We start from the raw sequence: 17,588 nt of genomic DNA, 5'->3' as shown, positions 1-17,588 counted from the left end.
GATTGACCTAAATGGTTGAACCAGTTTTGTCAATATTTGGTTATAAAAGGCCAGGTATCTCACCAAATGGGAGAGAAGGTAAGGAAAACAGGCTAGAATAGATCATGTTATACTGTTGTTACATTTCTCTTTCTCATTGCTTAAATTGAACTATTTGAGAGAACCATTTAATACTAGATTTAAACCTCTCCTAAAATGAAAAGTGTGCTTTCCATATTTCTTAAAATCGTTCAATGATTAAGATGCTTATATGCAATTACATATTTCTTATTTTGATTTACATTTCTATTTTGCAAAAGAAATTCATTGCAAAAGTTAGCAATTGATTTTATCTCCAATTTTTTCTCAAATTAATTAAACCATTATTGCAATAGTCCTTTGTATTGTCGAAATCACTAATTGACCTTCGGCATCTCGTGTTTGATTACAAGAGAAACTCAATTTGACTCAGATAATATACTTGACAAACTGTTATATCCTTAAAATTAAGCGCATCCTTTAAGCTTTTATGAGAAGTATTTATCATTGCTAAATAGTTAATGCCATGTATGCATTAGTTTTTCAACAAGTTAAAAAGTTCCATTTTCTAATTATTACTCTCTCGAGTAATCTTTAAAATGACACTCAAGTATTGAATATCAGTAAACTTGTTATTTCAATACAAGTCAAGGATCAATTTGTGAAGAATTTTTTAACATTTAAGAGACTTCTTAGCACAATTTCTAATACTTCTATCACTGCTTAAGTATTCTTTTGTTCTTTTTAACTTTTTAAAAGCCACTCAGGAGAGAAAGTAATAAATCAAGTATAAATTCAGTGATTTACAATGTCATGATATTCATGTAGTCTTGCAATGACCTTAATTCAGAAGTCATAACGGGCTTCAGGGACTGCATGTATATTTGAGAAAGATAAATTGCACATTGATAATTTCTAATTTGATTATTCTCATTACTGTACATTGAACAAATTTTATATCAATGAATCAAGAAATTCAAAGATACATTGCGGTTAGCTACCGAATCTCATTTCAACACTTGTAATCATTATGAGATATAATACGGTTAAAACGCTTTATGTTAAAGCTTAGACTTAAAAGCCAAACTGGTTGAAGTTGCTGTAGTCAAGTTTATTCAACCGTATTGCACATAATAAATGCTCTGGCAAGTCTTCGGCCTTGTTTCCCTATATCATGAAGACAATAGAAAGTATATCATGTACCAAGACTTGTTAATCTTCCAATATTAACAAATTGTATGAGTAAAAGAAAAATTGTATATGCCCAGACAGTGGTTTTAATATTGTCATCTAATTCTAATTCTAAACCGTCCCGTTGTTTGTTGAATTTTATAATAACTATCTTAAAAGTCATTCTAACGATGAATTTTGATGGTTAACGATGTAAATTTGTTTATATTGGCAGTATAAAGAAATTAAACTCAGAGAATATAAAAGGAGTAAGCTTAACACTTGGTTAATACAGAAGAAAATTTATGTTGCCAATAAAATGGTAAGAAAATTACCTGAATTGTCAGACCGAAATCTAGGTTACATAGCTTCAGTCTTTCAATGAAGCCTTCAAATCCCTTTCTTGCAATATAGCTAAATCTGTGTACATCCAAATCTATCTCGAGATAGTTTTCTCCCTGTGAAAGAAATAGCATCAGATTAGGAATCTTTTGACAGCTCAAAATATTTTGAGATAACTCAAGCTCACTAGAGATAGAGTAACATATGTGCATTAATAAGTTTACAAATTCGCATGCGAAAATGAAGGCAAATGGTGAGAGGAAGATCAAAATAACGAAAATAAAACCAGTTGTCTAAATGAGCTTCTAAAATGCTACAGCAGCATGAATAAAAGACAAATAAATTTATTGATATGATTCCCAAGAATGATCTACTGAAACAGAAACTTTAGATGATTGCTTCAATGCAAGATTAAGTGGTCATCCACAGAGAAATTATCGAAGGATATTAAATCCGTAACTAGAATAAGCAAGTGTATGTACCAAGAAAAATTCGTGCTGAGGACGTGAGAGAACTGGTTTTTCGTTGTAAGCATTCATAAGCTTCTTTTCAGTTGTGCTTAAAGACAGATTCTCCAAATTTGCCACTCTGCCTAAAATTTTTAATCTCTCCCTAAAGGGTGCAATTGTGTCTAGAGGGAAGCCTTTTACTCTCTCCACTTCATCATTGATCAATTTCTGTCCAGGAATAAAAGAACAGGCACACTTATTAAGAAACTGAGTAAAAACTATAGACATACAGTTACAGAGGAAACATCTTATGTAACATGAGGCACAATGAAAGTAAAAAAGGATAAAGACTAAAGAGCATAACCCCTTACACTAATGCTTTCCCGGAATTGGTCTGGAAGGTCTTTAGAGTATTTTTCAGATAGTTTAAAGTACAAAACCACATTCATTCCTTCACCATCATTTTCACTTTGGAAGATAGCGGCAGGATACAATGGTATCTGCATTTTAAAGAGCATAAATATGTTACAAACTAACAACAATACAATCTTCGAGGGGAAAAGTCCACATTGTGATGAATGTGTCCACAGACATTTTCCAGTGCATATGAAATGATTGTAAAATTCCTATACAAATACACAAAGGGAAGAAACTCTATACTTTGAGTGCCTAACATAAATTTTGCAACTCAGTAATAAGGATGAGAAGTTATCAGTTCAAGTTCAATCTCGAAAAGGAAATATGCAGCTACCTGAATATTTACAATAAGAATAGAAGGGGCGTCCCCAGGTATGTTTATTGAAGGAATTTGTATAAAACGAGCAATATGATCAATTTTTCGAGAAGACAAAAAGAGGTCAGCACCAAGAGGATAAAAAGCAGCACTGCTTGAAGCAAACTCTTTCTTCTTATCCCTGACAACCAGGCAACAAATGAATTATGGAATTATCAAGAATAGACCAGTGCTTGATTGTTAACATAATGAATGACTTCTATGTGAGGGACATCCCAACCAACAGGTTGAATCACCGAAAGAATGTCCAGTAGAAAATATGATGGTACCTACCTAAGGTAGTTTTTGCCTCTGACTCTGAAGGAACTTGGCTCAATTTGTGACCAAGAACCAGGGGTTTGCTTCTCTAGAGGACAGAATGGAACAGATGAACCTGCCAAATGTTTTTGTTTAAATGCCTTGGGGGAAACTGCAATAAAAGAGAAGTCATGAATTAGTAACAAAAGTCATAAAAGAACTAGCGGCAAACATCTAAGAACAGGAAAGTGCATGCTGCAGCAAGCTCAACAGGTAGAGCAAATAAAAGAAATAACTAATGTTTTCATATATTCCTTCATGTTTACTTTACTGTAAGCATGGCAGGAGAAATAAAAGAAGCTCGATCTCATAAGCAAACATGGTATCATCACTTTCACCATTTAACAGTCGTCCTACAAGTCTACCTGATTTGAGAAAACATTTTCTGTTTTCATTTCTTGTTTTCACAAGTAATTACAAAAAATGTGACCTTATTTTCACTCAATTTCCTGTTTTCAAAGATTTGTACATGAAAACAAAGTGCAGACAAAGAGGCATCTTTGTAACAATTTATGAACACACAAAACGAAAGCAGAAAACATTTTCTCAAACAAACAGACGCTAATTAAATCAATTGCACAAAAGAACCAAAACACAAAGCAATTCTTGCAGGCAAAAAACTATGTAGAACACTCACGTAAAGTCATATCTGAAGACCCTTCTCTCCATTTGAAGGAGAGTTTAGAAAGTGACTTTCTCCGTGAACTTGGTGTATCAGGACTCATTGGCCTTCTTTTTTCAACAGCAATTGCATTGGAAGTGAGGCAAGGCAAACAGTTATTTGGCAGAATCCCACAATGGTCAAGGGACAGCTTTCTGTCCTCTCCAATTTCATCTGCATGACCTGTAGACACTTCTCCTGTCAAAACAGAGTCTAACTCAGCTCAAGAGCCATCTGATTTCAATGTAGAATCTTTTGGTTTGCCTTGATTCTTGGCAACCTTCAAAGAAGAATTACTACGAAAATAATTATAAGGGTGCACTCTTTGTTTCTGCTGTTGGTGATCAACAAACACAGAATCAACCCCTTTAGGAGATTAATCATTTTTTGGCCTTGACCCAATTTCATACTCACTCAAAGACATCATCCCATCTACCAAACATTATGTAAAAATATATATATATATATATATATATATATATATATATATATATATATATATATATATAACCATACTGAAAAGAAAACTAAATATACATAGAAAAAATAAACTGAGACAATTCGATCAAGGTTTTAAAGACGACCAATGATCACGATTTCAGCCGCAACATTAAGGTTTTCACAGTGTCTGACCACAACACGACCACAATTGCAGCCACATTGATCTGCAATTTCCCGTAATGTCAAGGATTTTGACCCACCAGCCCAACTTAATACCCTGATTTTGATACTTAAGGTTTTAAATTGCAGTTGTTGTCGTGTTTTTGTTGCATTCCTTGATATCGTGGGAAATTGCAGATAAATACAGCAGATGTGATCGTGTTGCGGTTGCAGACACTCCAAAAACCTCGATGATGCAGCCAAATTTGCAGTGATGAGATCCCTGACACACCCCCAAAAACTCAACGTTGCAGAGCCAAAATTGCAGTCTCAGATTGTTTGTTAAAACCTCGGATAGACCAAATTTAGGGGGTGATGGTGAAAAAACTGACATACCATCATAGACACTGTAAAATTCGTCATCACACTCAGAATCCAACGCCGAAGTAGAATCAAACCAAGCAGCATCTGAAACCGGGAAACAAATCAAGGATCTTCAATTCAATGTCAATCAAATACTCATTATTTTTTTTTTAACAAATTAACAGTTTTTTCATTATGTACATGTACATGCCAATAAAAAAAAAAACTAACAGCATTCATTAAACTATGGTGACTGGTGTCCATTTAAAAAAATAAAATAAAATAAACTAGAACAATTAATTTAAAACAAAACAAAATAAAAAAGAGTGAAAAGAAGCAGAAGCAAGTACCAGAAGCGCGATTAGAAGCTTGAAGAGCTGAATTAGAGTGAGAAACGTTGTTGGCTTCGATCTTTCTAGAAGATACGCGTCTTCTGAGGATTCTCCTTCTTCTTCTTCGATGATTGTTGTTGTTGTTGTTCTTCTTCTTTGATGAGAGGTCTTCTTCGTTCACTTTGGGCCTCGACCCACAAACACCCATTTTTTGTTCTCGGTGAGACCCTCTTCGCGATTCGCGTTGGCGTGCGCAAAAATCGGTGCTTTTTGGAAGAGAGAGATAAAAGAGAGATGGGGTCACCTCTCACCAGCAAATGCAATTACCAAAGCAATGCAGCATCGTCGTTTCGTTCGTTGAGCTGGTGGAGGGTCATTTGTGTTTCCGAGTCATGATGCAAGTGCCAGAGACTGTGGGGCCCACCCGCTCTGGATTTGATCTAACGGTCCATATAAAGACACGTGGAAGAGCCAATATGGAAATATTAATAACACCTTATCCTTTTCTTTTCTTTCTATATTTTTGCTCCAGTGAGTTAAATGTAAATCTGACTCTTTTTATTCTTATAATTTTATAGATTTTATAATTTAAAAATGATGTTTTATATTTTATATTTTAATTTTTTTACTTCATATAATTTAAAAGTGTTTTTTTAGTTTCTATAATCTATATTTTAATTTTTTTCTAATCTTTATAATTTGAAAATTATGTAAACTAAAAAGATTACTTTTACAACTAAGAATCTAAAAAAAAGTTAAAATGTAAATTATTAGAACTAAAAAAACCACTTTTAAATTATAAAAACTAAAAATATAAAAATCATGAAAATATAAAAAAAAATGAATAATTTAAACTAAAAAGTATGTTTTGAAAAAAGTTCTCTTGATATGCTCATAACAGTCTAAACTCTAAAGTATTTTTACACTTCCTTCGATTATACATCATTATTAATATGATTTTTAAATCTATTATTATAAAAAATATTAAAGTTATTATATATGATAAATTATAATTATATGTGAATATAAATTTTCTAAAATACTTTACAAATACTATTAGTATATAAACTTTTTTTTTCTAATATAGTACTAGTATTTCGTAAAGTTAGTAGTACTTTAGTATTTTTATAAGAAAATATTAGTTTTTACATAATTAAGATTTATAATAAATATTTTTTTAATATGTAAATTATATTATAATTAAAATATAGTAAATAAATATTTTTAGATGTATAAATAATATTTTAGATTTAAAATGAATTATTTTAATTATAATATAAGATTGTCTATAATTATTATTTTTAAATTGAATTTAAAATAGGAATAAAATAGATAAACTGAAAATAATAAATAACCAAGAAAAATAAATATATGGATATTAATAAAAGGATGGTAAGTTGAAAATGAATTTTTTAAGCAAATTTGAAGATGATTATGAGTTGAACTTTCTATCTAATTGTGAAAATAATATGAAATATATATTCAATATTCAAAGGGAAAAAAATCTTGAAAATGTCTAATTAATTAAGAGAATTGAGAGGTTGAAAATGCCCCTCTCCAAAGACAAATTATATTTAATTTTAAAAAATCCATATACCATATGAACAATTTGCTAGTAAAAATTTAAATAATTTTTTAAAACACTAAATAGTTTTTTTTAAAAAAAATATATTACAAATTCTAGAAAACATATTTACATGCTATTGTTCTACAATTTAAGAACTTGATAATAATAAAAAAAGGAATAAGTGAATCCAAATTTTATCCTTTTTAGGTAAGAAAACATTGATTTTCATGATCTAGATTAAGTTTCACAATTATCTTAAATTTTTTTAATTATTAAATAAATAGAAGACGTGGTTCATTTTCAAGAACAAAATTGTGGTCAAAATGTTTGGGAAAAAAATATGAAAAAAAAAAAGAAGAAGAAGAAGATGAAAGCGTGTGCAATTGAAAAGGGCGTGTGTGTATTGTGAAAGTGTCGTGCAGACAGTAATGTCTTGGTTTCCGACATGGGCCACTGTAGCCACGTGTTCTTCCTCTTGGAATTTGGTAAACGTTGCAGGCGCTTCCACCATTTTTATTTTACAGTTTATATTTATACTTCATTTTAGAAATTAAAAAAATACAAGTATGAGGAGAAAAACCATATGAATGTATTTTTTAGTTTGATTTTTATTTATTTTCTGTATAAATTTACAGGAAAAAATTATTTATATTTTATACTTTGGTTAAGGTTACGTAATGTATTTAAATTAAAAAAAAAACATTTGGATTTAACATTTTCTGACTTAAAAATATATGATGAAATTTTGGAGAGAAATTATTAATGCCAAATATGTTTTAAAGTTTGAGAATTAAATTTATCAATATAAAATTATAAAAACTTAATTCAGGTTTGGCAAAAAAATATAAAAACTAAAAATATATTTTTATATTACTAATTAATCAATTAAAATTTAAGTTTAGGTTTTATAAAAGATGAAAAGTTTTATATTATTCGTATATGAGAATTTCATAATTGAATGATAGTGTATAAATATTTTTATATTATTTTTTTATCACTATGACATTGATTTAGTATTCATCGGTTTTATAATATTTTTATGTTATTAGTATATTTTAGTTAATTTTTTTTAATAAAAACAGAAAATAATAAATAGATTTAAAAATAATATTTCAAATTTTAATTAAACTTCAATGTCTTTATTTTATCGTTTTATTTTTTCTCTAACAAACAAAATATTAGGGAGATTTCAATAGAATTAAATGAATGATGCCTCAATTCCGAAAAAAGAAAATGATTTGTTTTACCGAAGAAAAAAAAACGATGCCTCGCAAGTTTTGTGATATTCTTCGTTTGCAACGGTATGTATAGATATAGACGACAGAAAAGAAAAAGAAAAAAATGTAAAATAATGATATTTTATTTAATTAAGAAAAAACTAAAAATGAAATCAATGATATTTATATCTTTAATTTAAATTTTAAAATATTTCATATCCCTTTATTTTCTTCCCTACACCAAACAGCATAAACGAATTGTACTGTTTAGGAATAAAAGGACAAGTCTTCCGAATGATATTTCGTTGTTACTTTTTTTTTTCGGTTAACTTTGTTACTATTTTTTTTTCATTCAATCTTTCATAATTTCATTGTTACTTTCCTTTATCAGTTTATTTATTATCTCCTGAACTTATTTAATTACTGTATTTTTTTACATTATATTAGCTTTTTTTTGTGATCACATTATATTAGTTTATAAATATCTCACTTTTCTTTTGGTAATTTCAATATCTTACTTTAATTACTAAAAAATACTATCATGACAATAATTTTGTAAATTTAAAGATTAAATGGTTCATAGAATTAAATTGTGAGTGAAAAATAAATTTAGGAACTAACCTATCTATTTATGTTCTGTAACTATTTACTTATGTACCTCACTTTCTTAAATAAGCATGTAAAATAAAACGATTTAACTTTCATTAAAAAATTATGGGTGTTTATTATTAAATCCAATAATTTTTTTTTTTGCATATTAAATTTATAAACCTAAGTAGTACGACATAAATAAGTTGATCGAGGGTTCTGCGTGAAAACAAACACTATAGAGGAATATCCTAATTCGTGATTCGGGAATATAAACAATGCAGCGTTCAACGCGTCGTTTTACAAAAATAAATAAAGGAGAAAAACCCTCTTAGTTTTTTTTTTTACCCTAAAAAAAATTCTCTTTTGATTAATGGTCCGTATGGTAGAGACCAAAAATGACGAAGAAAAGTAAAATAAATAGTAAAATTTAGTTGGACTCATATTTTTACTTTTACTTTAATTCAATTTTTTTTTCTCTTTTCTTTTCATTCTACCAAATAAACATTAATTTCATTGAAAAATTAACACTTTTTTTTCATCTAGTTTCAAACTCAAAAGGTTGCCTAAGAAAATCGAATCCTATACCTCTCGAACTAATTACTTTGTTCTTAAAAAAAAAAACTCAACCTCTTCCACAAGAGTTTTCTTTTTTGAATAATTTCCATAACACCAGTGAAGATGCTGAAGGTTATGATTAGTAGATGTTATCAGAGGTCAATCCCATACCTCAGAAAAGGAAATAGTGGACAAGATGATAAAAAAGAAGAGGAGGGTAAATCTGTAGTTTCTAATTTCATGATAAAAATGTCATTAAATGTTTTTGCACTTAGCCAGGTTCCCAGGTAACTGCAGGAGACTCAACAGGAAGAAAAATCTTCTAGTGGTAAGTACTCACATAGTGCAGTTCCAATTTTTACAGTGAAAATCATGGCAAGAGCTCAAGATGGAAATGCATAAAGTATTTTTCACACTGAAAACCATGGCAAGTGCTCAAGATGGCAATGAGTCATTGAAGAGCCAGGATACTAGGAGCTTTTACCCAAACAATCTTTTCAATCTTTTCAAGGATTCCCAAAAGCCAAACCATATTGTAGCATTGGCCATATACATGGAAATTGGACAATTACATTGACACACAAAATATCCAACCTAGGAATTCAGCAAGCTTCGTAGTTTGCAAGGACCAGACTCAAGCTCCTGGGTGGACAGTACTTGAGAGAGAAGGAAAGAGAAAAAAAGATCATGAGTTCGATCTTCTCTACTAACAAAATCTAACAATACTAACCATTAAAATTTACCAATAAAAGAAAAGTTTGACTAGAGAATCTCAAGCAACAAATAACTCCACCTCTAGATGCTGATATCAAAAGAGTTAAGTACCCAAACTGTATGGAAACAGATATCAGTACTAATAAGAAAACAGATAACCAAATTAAGCATGTTCGGCTGAGCATTCTAAAATAGAATTAATGTTCACATTTGATTCATATTCTAATAAGCATAGGTAAGATGTTACCATACTATCTATGGTGGCCACTGGTCAACATTCATCAATTGCTTTAGCCACAATGTTGTAAACCTGTCAGAGTTTTCAAAGAAACAAAATGCAGGCATGAGAGTATTTAAGCAAAGAAGAGCAATGGTTCATTGAGGAGTGGCATAGACATGACAGCATTCCCCACAAACTGAACACCATATATGAGATTTCAAGACTAAAAAAACTGCATGCCTTAGAAACAAACTAAGAGATTGAAAGATGGAAAGTGAGGAGAACTTGGATACTTGTTTGATCACCAAAATGAGCAATTTCTCACTCCCCAACCTGTTTCAACCCCTGAGGAATGAAAAACCTAGGAAAATAAAAACAGTTAAGTCAACAAATTTTTTCCACTATAGCACTTTTTAACAACCTAAAAGTATGCAGAGAAAAAGGGAACAAACGATAGCCTATATATGGAAAACAACATCAACATGAAAGTATTGTCAAACAATAAATGGTCATAAGTTTACCAGAAAATATAATCTGAAGCTTCAAAAAAATTCCACACTCCTGATATCTCTTCTGTTTATGCTTTTCAAATGGTAAAAGTCAGACAATGATAAACTGAACACGGATTCCTAAAGTCATTATCCAAAAATCATCAATTTCATTTCAAAACAGTTCCAGTCTATGCAGCAGTTACAAAGAATATATTGGCAAATATAACGTGAGGAAACTCTGTGATGACAATAAAATATGAGTGTAGTTTTGAAATTATTCCTCACTGTATAAAAAAACAAGAAACAAAGGAAAAAAAGAAATAAATCATAGTAGACCAGTCATGCAAATTCAATCTAGTGGCATTGTGCATTAAATTTTAGCTAATCAATTTAAAAGGTAAGGTGATTGCGCGCTGCGACATGGCACCAACAAAGTTTAGCAATTTAATTAATTTCTGTAAAACTTTAGGACAAGTTATATGAAAACCGTACATGACAGGTTACTCCTTACTCCACCACTAAAATTGAAAGAAAATAGGTATATAAGAAAATAGATGATCAAAACCTGTTGTGCATTCTCAAGTCTATTAATTAAGGAACTATAGGTGACTTGATTATATTGATAGGTTCACCTTTATCATGCATCTCATCAATAAGATCTCAAGATATCTGATCTTTTTTCCGATTTGCACAAATCATTAATAAGAGAATTGTAAGTCACTGTATCATGCATCTAATCAACAGTTCCTAATTAATACAGTGACTTACAATTCTCTTATTGATGAGGATGCTCAAAGAAACAAGGTCTGATTCAATTCCAATTTGTTTGGATGACATTGTTGTGCTGGTTGTATATCGACAGCAACGTACGTAATCGAATCGAGTCGAATATTGTTGTGTTTGGTTTGTTTATGTGGGAGAGAACAAAGTTGGTTTTGCGGCGATCTCAGCTTCAGCGCACCAGCATGTAACGATGGAGGGTTTTGGGTTCCCTGTGAATTGTGTTTGACCTCAGAAAATAAGATTATTTATTTTAATAATTAGGTCCATTATATCTCGGGTTGTAGCATATTAGTATATTAAATTTTAAGATTTTTATTTTAGTTTTTTATGTTTTTGAAATGTATTATTTTTATTTTTTTAAAAAATCTGTTAGAAATTTTAATGTTCTATTAACTTTAAATTTTAAAAAAATTAAAAAATAATTAAAATGATATATTTTAAAATTATAAAGGATCGGAATGAAATTTTTAAAATAAATAATTTATCAAAAGTGATATTAATTTTTTAAAATAATTAATTTTATATAATGACCGCTAAAAATCATCATTTATCTTTATTTTATTTTAAAAAATAAACAACTAAAAAATCATCATCTCCTTCAACCTCACTCAAATCTAAAAAGGTAAAAAAAATATAATATCACATATATTGAATCGGTAAACACATAATTTCGTTAGAACCATTAAAATTCTTATTCTCCTCATAGGAAAGTCAAAATCTTTCATGCAATTATGTGATTCGAAATAAAACAATCAGTCGAGATCAAAGTAAGAATTATCTATTTGATGAAAGACAAAAACATGATCCTAACTCGTCAATTAATCCATATATGAAAGTCTCAATGTGACTTTTTATGAGGTCTGTAAACAAGATCTCCATTGTCAACCAAGATTGGATCGAGCAAGTAAATGATTTCCCATTTAACATTTACGACTAGATTGGATGAGGTGACAATTATGGCTATGTAGAGAGGTTGTGGTAAAGATAAAAGTGAGGGTAGGGCAATAATCTTTTTGGATCAATAGAGAGAGGTAGAATGTAGAAGAAGAAATGGTCCTTACACATTGTGATTGAGAATAATTGGTGCATAAAATTATTATTGTTATTAAATGATTAAATTAAATAATAATAATAATAAGAGAATGTTTATTAACATAAAAGAGATTAAAAAAATCACTTTCAAACAATAGGGATTAAAAAAAATTAAAATACAAATTATGACAACTAAAAAAATCAATTTTAAATTAGAATGACTAAAAGATAATCAAAATATAAAATACATGGACTAAAAAAACCACTTCCAAACTATAAAAATTAATAAGGTAATAATCATAAAACTATAAGGACCAAATGAATAATTTAACATTTCATCTTTTATTCTAATATTTCAAAAATTCTATAATACTTTTTTTTTTCATTTTTCTTTCTCTCTTTAGGTAAATAACATAATAAATGATAAATGTTCATGTAACATTTTCTATACCAAATTTCAGTATTTCACTGCAAAAAAAAAAATCTAAATTTCACAAAAGAACAAAATATACCATGTGCTTGCATTATCATAACTTTTTTTTATGATCTTTTATGATTGTTACAATAAATATTTTATTTTTTAGTTTCTTAGTTAATTATTCAAGGACAGTGATTAACAACAACAATTTTTTAATTAAAAATAACACAATTTAATAAATTAACTATTTTTTTAATAAATAGAAATTTGAAATATGTTTTTTTCTTCTTCTTGTAATCCATAGGAGTAGAGATTAGACCAATTTTAACAAAAATCCAATATTACTATCTTCACCTCATCAAAGTTTCAGACTTTGAGTTCCTCCTCCCCTCTTAGATAAAGAAGACTTGTGAAGATATCTGACTGAGACTCAGTGACACTTATCAACTCAATCAAAACCATCTCTGTTCATTTAACAATGGCGGTTTTGTCGCCTCCAACACTCTCCTTACTCCTTCAAAAAACCAAGATTATTAATTTTCGGGTCACCACCACTTCCTCTTCTCACCTTCTTCTCCTCCTAACCCCTCCTAACCCCTCTTCGTCTCTTACACCAGTAAGTCCATTATTCCTATATATATGCTACTTTACCCACATAAATAATAAAACATTATTAATTTTCATGTTCTAAGATTATTGCATTGCAATCTCGTATTTTTGCAGAATCCGGAAATGGGTTGGCCAGTGAGGACAAAAAAATCTTGCTTGACAAGTATGGCTGCGATGTTGACGCTGATGAGTACTTTTCTCAGTCGTCTTCTAAGGTTATTTATGCTTCAAATATAATAAACCATCAATGTTGTCCCAAAGTATTACCCTTTCTCCCAAGTGGTCTATGAACTAATAATTTTTTCTTTAAGTAATTCTTGAACAAGTATTGAACTTCCATTACTTTAGTCTCTGAGTTTATATATTTCAGTAAAGTTCACAGACCAATTTGAAGAGTTTTTTTAATATTTGGGGACTACTTAAGTAGTTTTTTTTTTTTTTTTTTAATTTAGGGGTCACTTAGGTGAGAAGGTCATAATTTAAGAATGAAATTGGTGGTTACTCTATCTCATTAAAGGCTTTTGAAATTAATGCTACTGTTTAGTCCAAGAGGAGAAAGGACTCAAAGGAGCAACCAAGGAGAAGAGGAGGGAAGCAAGTGCAGGACCCACCAGAGGACCCTAAGCCTCCTCGTACTACCCATAAATTGCTTCAGGTATTCTCAATTTGGAATGCTAATTGATGAGGAAAATAGAGGGCGGTTATTTTCGTATGTTCATAGAATAGATAGATTGCTAGAGTGAGGTTGTTTGTGAACTAAATTGTGAAAGTGATGCATTCCAAGGAATGTGTGTGCCCTACACTTTAGAGGAGTTTAATTTAATCCCTATTTTCCTTGACTGCACCCTACGTGTATGATGAATATCCAGCATTCCTAAAGGTTTTAAGATGGTGGGGATGTTTATGATGAATATCCCTCCCCCATACCTTCGCATAGCGAAGAGCCTCTGGGCAATGGGGTACGAAGTCTCCCTTAATTATGGGGTTCATATTTTCCTAGTCCTACAGTGGGTCATTCTTGATTTTTAAAGATTAAGAATAGAGGCAAGCTTATGGGGTATATCAATATGACTTGATTATTAACTCTTCTAAAAGCTTAACCTGGTAATGAATGAAGATATTTGGTCACATACTAGATGGAGATGAAAGTGATGATGGGCAAAACTGATTTTGATGATGATTTCATGGATGCTATCTGGGACTATATATTCTGTTTGTCTTATGAACTTAGGCTAATACTTTTATTTTTCTTCACCCAATTTGTGGGATATAGGATGGACCCACTTTGTGTGAAATATCTAAAAAAAGGCATGGTAATTTTATTCCATTTCTTTCCATACTACTACATTACATCCCATTCCAAATGTTGAGCATGCTATCAACTTATTAAGCTTTAACACTAGAATATTTTACTGTTTTATTTTGTTCTAAATGTTATGCTTAAGTAGTTAACTGCAAATTAATGTAATAAGTTAGATATTTAAACTGTTGTCTTATTTTTCTGATGTTAATGCCTCTTGCCTTTAGTTTGTCATGTACTTTTTAGCACCTCTTGCCTCAAAATGTTAAAACCTTAAGGGGTGATGACCTTGATTTACTGACTTTAAATCATATAGAAATTAGTATTTAAAAATAATGACAGTAGCCTTGGCTTTTATTTCCAATGACTATGAGGCTGGTAGGATGACTTCAAAACCACAGATGGGGTGACCAAATTTGAGTCCTATGGTAACAATGGGTGTTTGGCTAACTTTTTAGTTTTGTGAAATCATTTCTAAATCAATTTTGGGGCTGGTAGAATTGATTCTGAGAAAAGTACAAACTTTTCTATTGGTATAATTGATTTTGGGTGTGAAACGGACCCATGCAGGTTCTTGGTGGAACAGCTCGAAGAGTGAAGCTACTCTCACCAAAGGGCATGGATGTACGCCCCATGATGGAAGTGGTGAAAGGTGCAGCCTTTGATATATTACAGGTACCAGTTTCATGTTTTATTTCCTATGTAGCACACTTGTTTGCTAATTAATTATTGATATTGGGTTTCATCTAGTCTGTACAATTTCCTTGCTGCAACTTTCTTGTTACTAATAATTTTACTTTTTCAACACCAAGGCAGCTGGTGGCTGTCCTGCAGCTCTGAGACCTGGTCACTGGTTAGACTTGTATAGTGGTACAGGTTCTGTTGGAATTGAAGCACTCAGCCGAGGATGTTCTGAGGTATTAATGTTTTCAGTGACTAGTTTATATTCACTATTACGGATTGTGAGCTTTGCAAAAATTGTGATCACTTGTCAGATTATCTGAGCTATCTCCTATTTGACGGAATCAGCCTTCTGTTAAGAAATGGAATTATCAGATTATCATCTAGTTCAAGGAGATGCACAAAAGAATTTTCAATAATTTGTTTTTAAATTTTCCTGAAGATAATACTATTTTTTCCTGAAGTCTCTTGTTTATATGGTTGATCAGGTGCATTTAGTTGAGATGGATCCATGGGTTGTATCAGACGTGTTACGCCCAAACTTAGAGGAAACTGGATTCCTTGATGCCTCAGTCATACATACTGTCCGTGTGGAAAAATTCTTCGAACGTGCAGAGCAATTTGTAGGCATGTGTATCTTTTCCCTTTTAATTCCATTTTATGCATATCTACATAGCCTCTTAGTCAACCGGGATTAGGGTTATGCAAAATTATAGTGTTACAAAATGATTTATATTTTATAACACAGACCCACAAACACAAAATACTTTGAATTTAATTAGATTGCACTAACACTATAGATGTTTTCTACATTGTCATCCAATCATATTGCCATGAATGGTAAGATTGTTGAGTTTTGCAATAATTACTTTAAAATCATATCTAAGATGATTGCTAATTGGTTGATAGTATAGAAATCTTTACATTGACGTGTATCAAAATTAAACAGAAGTACTTTATGGCTTGAAATGTGAAATGCTTCAATTTGATACACAATGTATTGCTTGGATAAGGATTTATCAGAAAATTATTTGGAAGCAAAATATCTTATATTTGTTCATTTTGTAATGTAACTACTGTTGACACTCTTATTCAAGTGAATGCAATAAATATTTCCATCGTTATCTTCCACCACCGACAACTGCCAAAGTGAGTATGCTAATACTAAAATTAGCACTGTAATTTCTTTTGTGTAAATTTGAATTGTTTACATGCAGGAAACCGTGGCCCATTTGATTACATTAGTGTCACCCCTCCATATACACAAGTTGACTATGGGGTGCTGATGAGGCAAATATCAGAATCATCCTTGATTGGAGAGAACACATTTATTGTATGTACTAGTTTCTTACTTTCTTATTGTTCTTGGTCCTAACGGTCTTCTTCTTATTAAGCTTATATTGAACTCACAGTCATGTTCTGATCTAGGTAGTTGAGTATGCTTTAAAAACTGACATGCTGGATTCTTGTGGAAGCCTTGTAAAGGTAATTCAAGTAACCAATATCACTGTGTCTGTATAACATATGCACTAATTGTCATCTGTTAATTTTTCTTGAAATTCTTTTGGCCTAATGGAGGTGCAGGACCTACATTTATGAATTTGTTATATACATGTGGATATTAATGATATGCACATCAATTTGAGCTGTGTAAATGGTTGTGTGCAACTACAGATAACTGACAGGCGGTTTGGCCGGACACTCTTGGCAATTTATGGACCAACATGGTCCCAGAATAAGAGATGACACATTCAAATACCAAAGTCGCAGTAAAGGCTGAAAAACATGCCGGTGCAATATTTTATCTGTTACAGTGGTCAACAGGAATTAGTTTTTGGCACCTACCTCACTTCTTCAAAAGCTGTAGTACAGTCTTATGTTGGTCCCTGCAACAGGCCATGTCATGTCATGTGGTGAATTATAATATCTTGTGTTCTTTTATATAACATGTGATCCCTCCTCAGCTGAAAATTGATTTTTTAAATGTAGATTAAGGTTTCATTACCCAACAATGGTTGGTCACAGTTGAAGTGGATTGTGATTGTAAGTGAACTTCATCTACAATATTAGTGAAATCATCACTAATCATGCTTAGTGTGTTTGGTTTCATGTTCACTGAGATTCATATCAAATTTGTAAAATAAAGCAGAAGTAACTGACAGTTATTTCAAGGGTGATGCTGATCCAAACATACGGGTTATCTTTCATTAAGCGATATTAAATTGTTTGATTTTTTTTATTATTATTATTTTGACATTCTACCATTTAATTATAATCAGTTGATTTCAATTTTCAACACAACCACAACTCTGTTTGATCTCTAGCTTTCATCCTATAAGTGCCTATTGTTCACATTATGATATTCCCCCTTGAACTATACAACCA

At 30.8% G+C, this 17,588-nt stretch overlaps 1 protein-coding gene, 1 long non-coding RNA gene, 1 other non-coding gene and 1 pseudogene across 6 annotated transcripts; 1 reads left to right on the top strand and 3 right to left on the bottom strand.

Moving 5' to 3' along the window:
- Positions 1-916: 916 nt before the first annotated feature.
- Positions 917-5,393, bottom strand: LOC100808949 (uncharacterized). Of its 2 annotated transcripts, none has more exons than XM_006603783.4 (9): positions 5,044-5,393; positions 4,727-4,798; positions 3,707-3,913; positions 3,046-3,181; positions 2,731-2,893; positions 2,351-2,479; positions 2,013-2,207; positions 1,524-1,646; positions 917-1,185 (listed from the first exon to the last, which is right to left on the bottom strand). In XM_006603783.4, the coding sequence occupies exons 1-9, from the start codon at positions 5,231-5,233 to the stop codon at positions 1,093-1,095; spliced, it is 1,308 nt and encodes a 435-aa protein (XP_006603846.1). In that variant the 5' UTR covers positions 5,234-5,393; the 3' UTR covers positions 917-1,092. The 2 variants fall into 2 exon arrangements, with proteins under 2 accessions (XP_006603846.1, XP_003554212.1); XM_003554164.5 differs by having other exon boundaries at positions 3,707-3,928; positions 5,044-5,391.
- A 3,762-nt stretch (positions 5,394-9,155) lies between these two features.
- On the bottom strand, positions 9,156-11,404 carry LOC121174157 (uncharacterized). 3 transcript variants are annotated; one of them, XR_005890010.1, is made up of 2 exons: positions 11,149-11,404; positions 9,156-10,250 (listed from the first exon to the last, which is right to left on the bottom strand). It is a non-coding gene; the product is annotated as an uncharacterized lncRNA (long non-coding RNA). The 3 variants fall into 3 exon arrangements; XR_005890012.1 differs by lacking the exon at positions 11,149-11,404 and adding an exon at positions 11,013-11,142; XR_005890011.1 differs by lacking the exon at positions 11,149-11,404 and adding an exon at positions 10,411-11,133.
- MIR4413A (microRNA MIR4413a) lies at positions 11,079-11,165 on the bottom strand. Its single transcript, NR_048758.1, has one exon. It is a non-coding gene; the product is annotated as a microRNA MIR4413a (primary transcript).
- A 1,559-nt stretch (positions 11,405-12,963) lies between the features above and the next one.
- LOC100804506 (putative rRNA methyltransferase YlbH) lies at positions 12,964-17,374 on the top strand (annotated as a pseudogene).
- Positions 17,375-17,588: the final 214 nt, after the last annotated feature.

This window comes from Glycine max, chromosome 19 (assembly GCF_000004515.6).
Source record: "Glycine max cultivar Williams 82 chromosome 19, Glycine_max_v4.0, whole genome shotgun sequence".
In the NCBI taxonomy this organism is placed as follows: Eukaryota; Viridiplantae; Streptophyta; class Magnoliopsida; order Fabales; family Fabaceae; genus Glycine; species Glycine max.
This window is presented reverse-complemented; position numbering and strand designations above follow the sequence as displayed.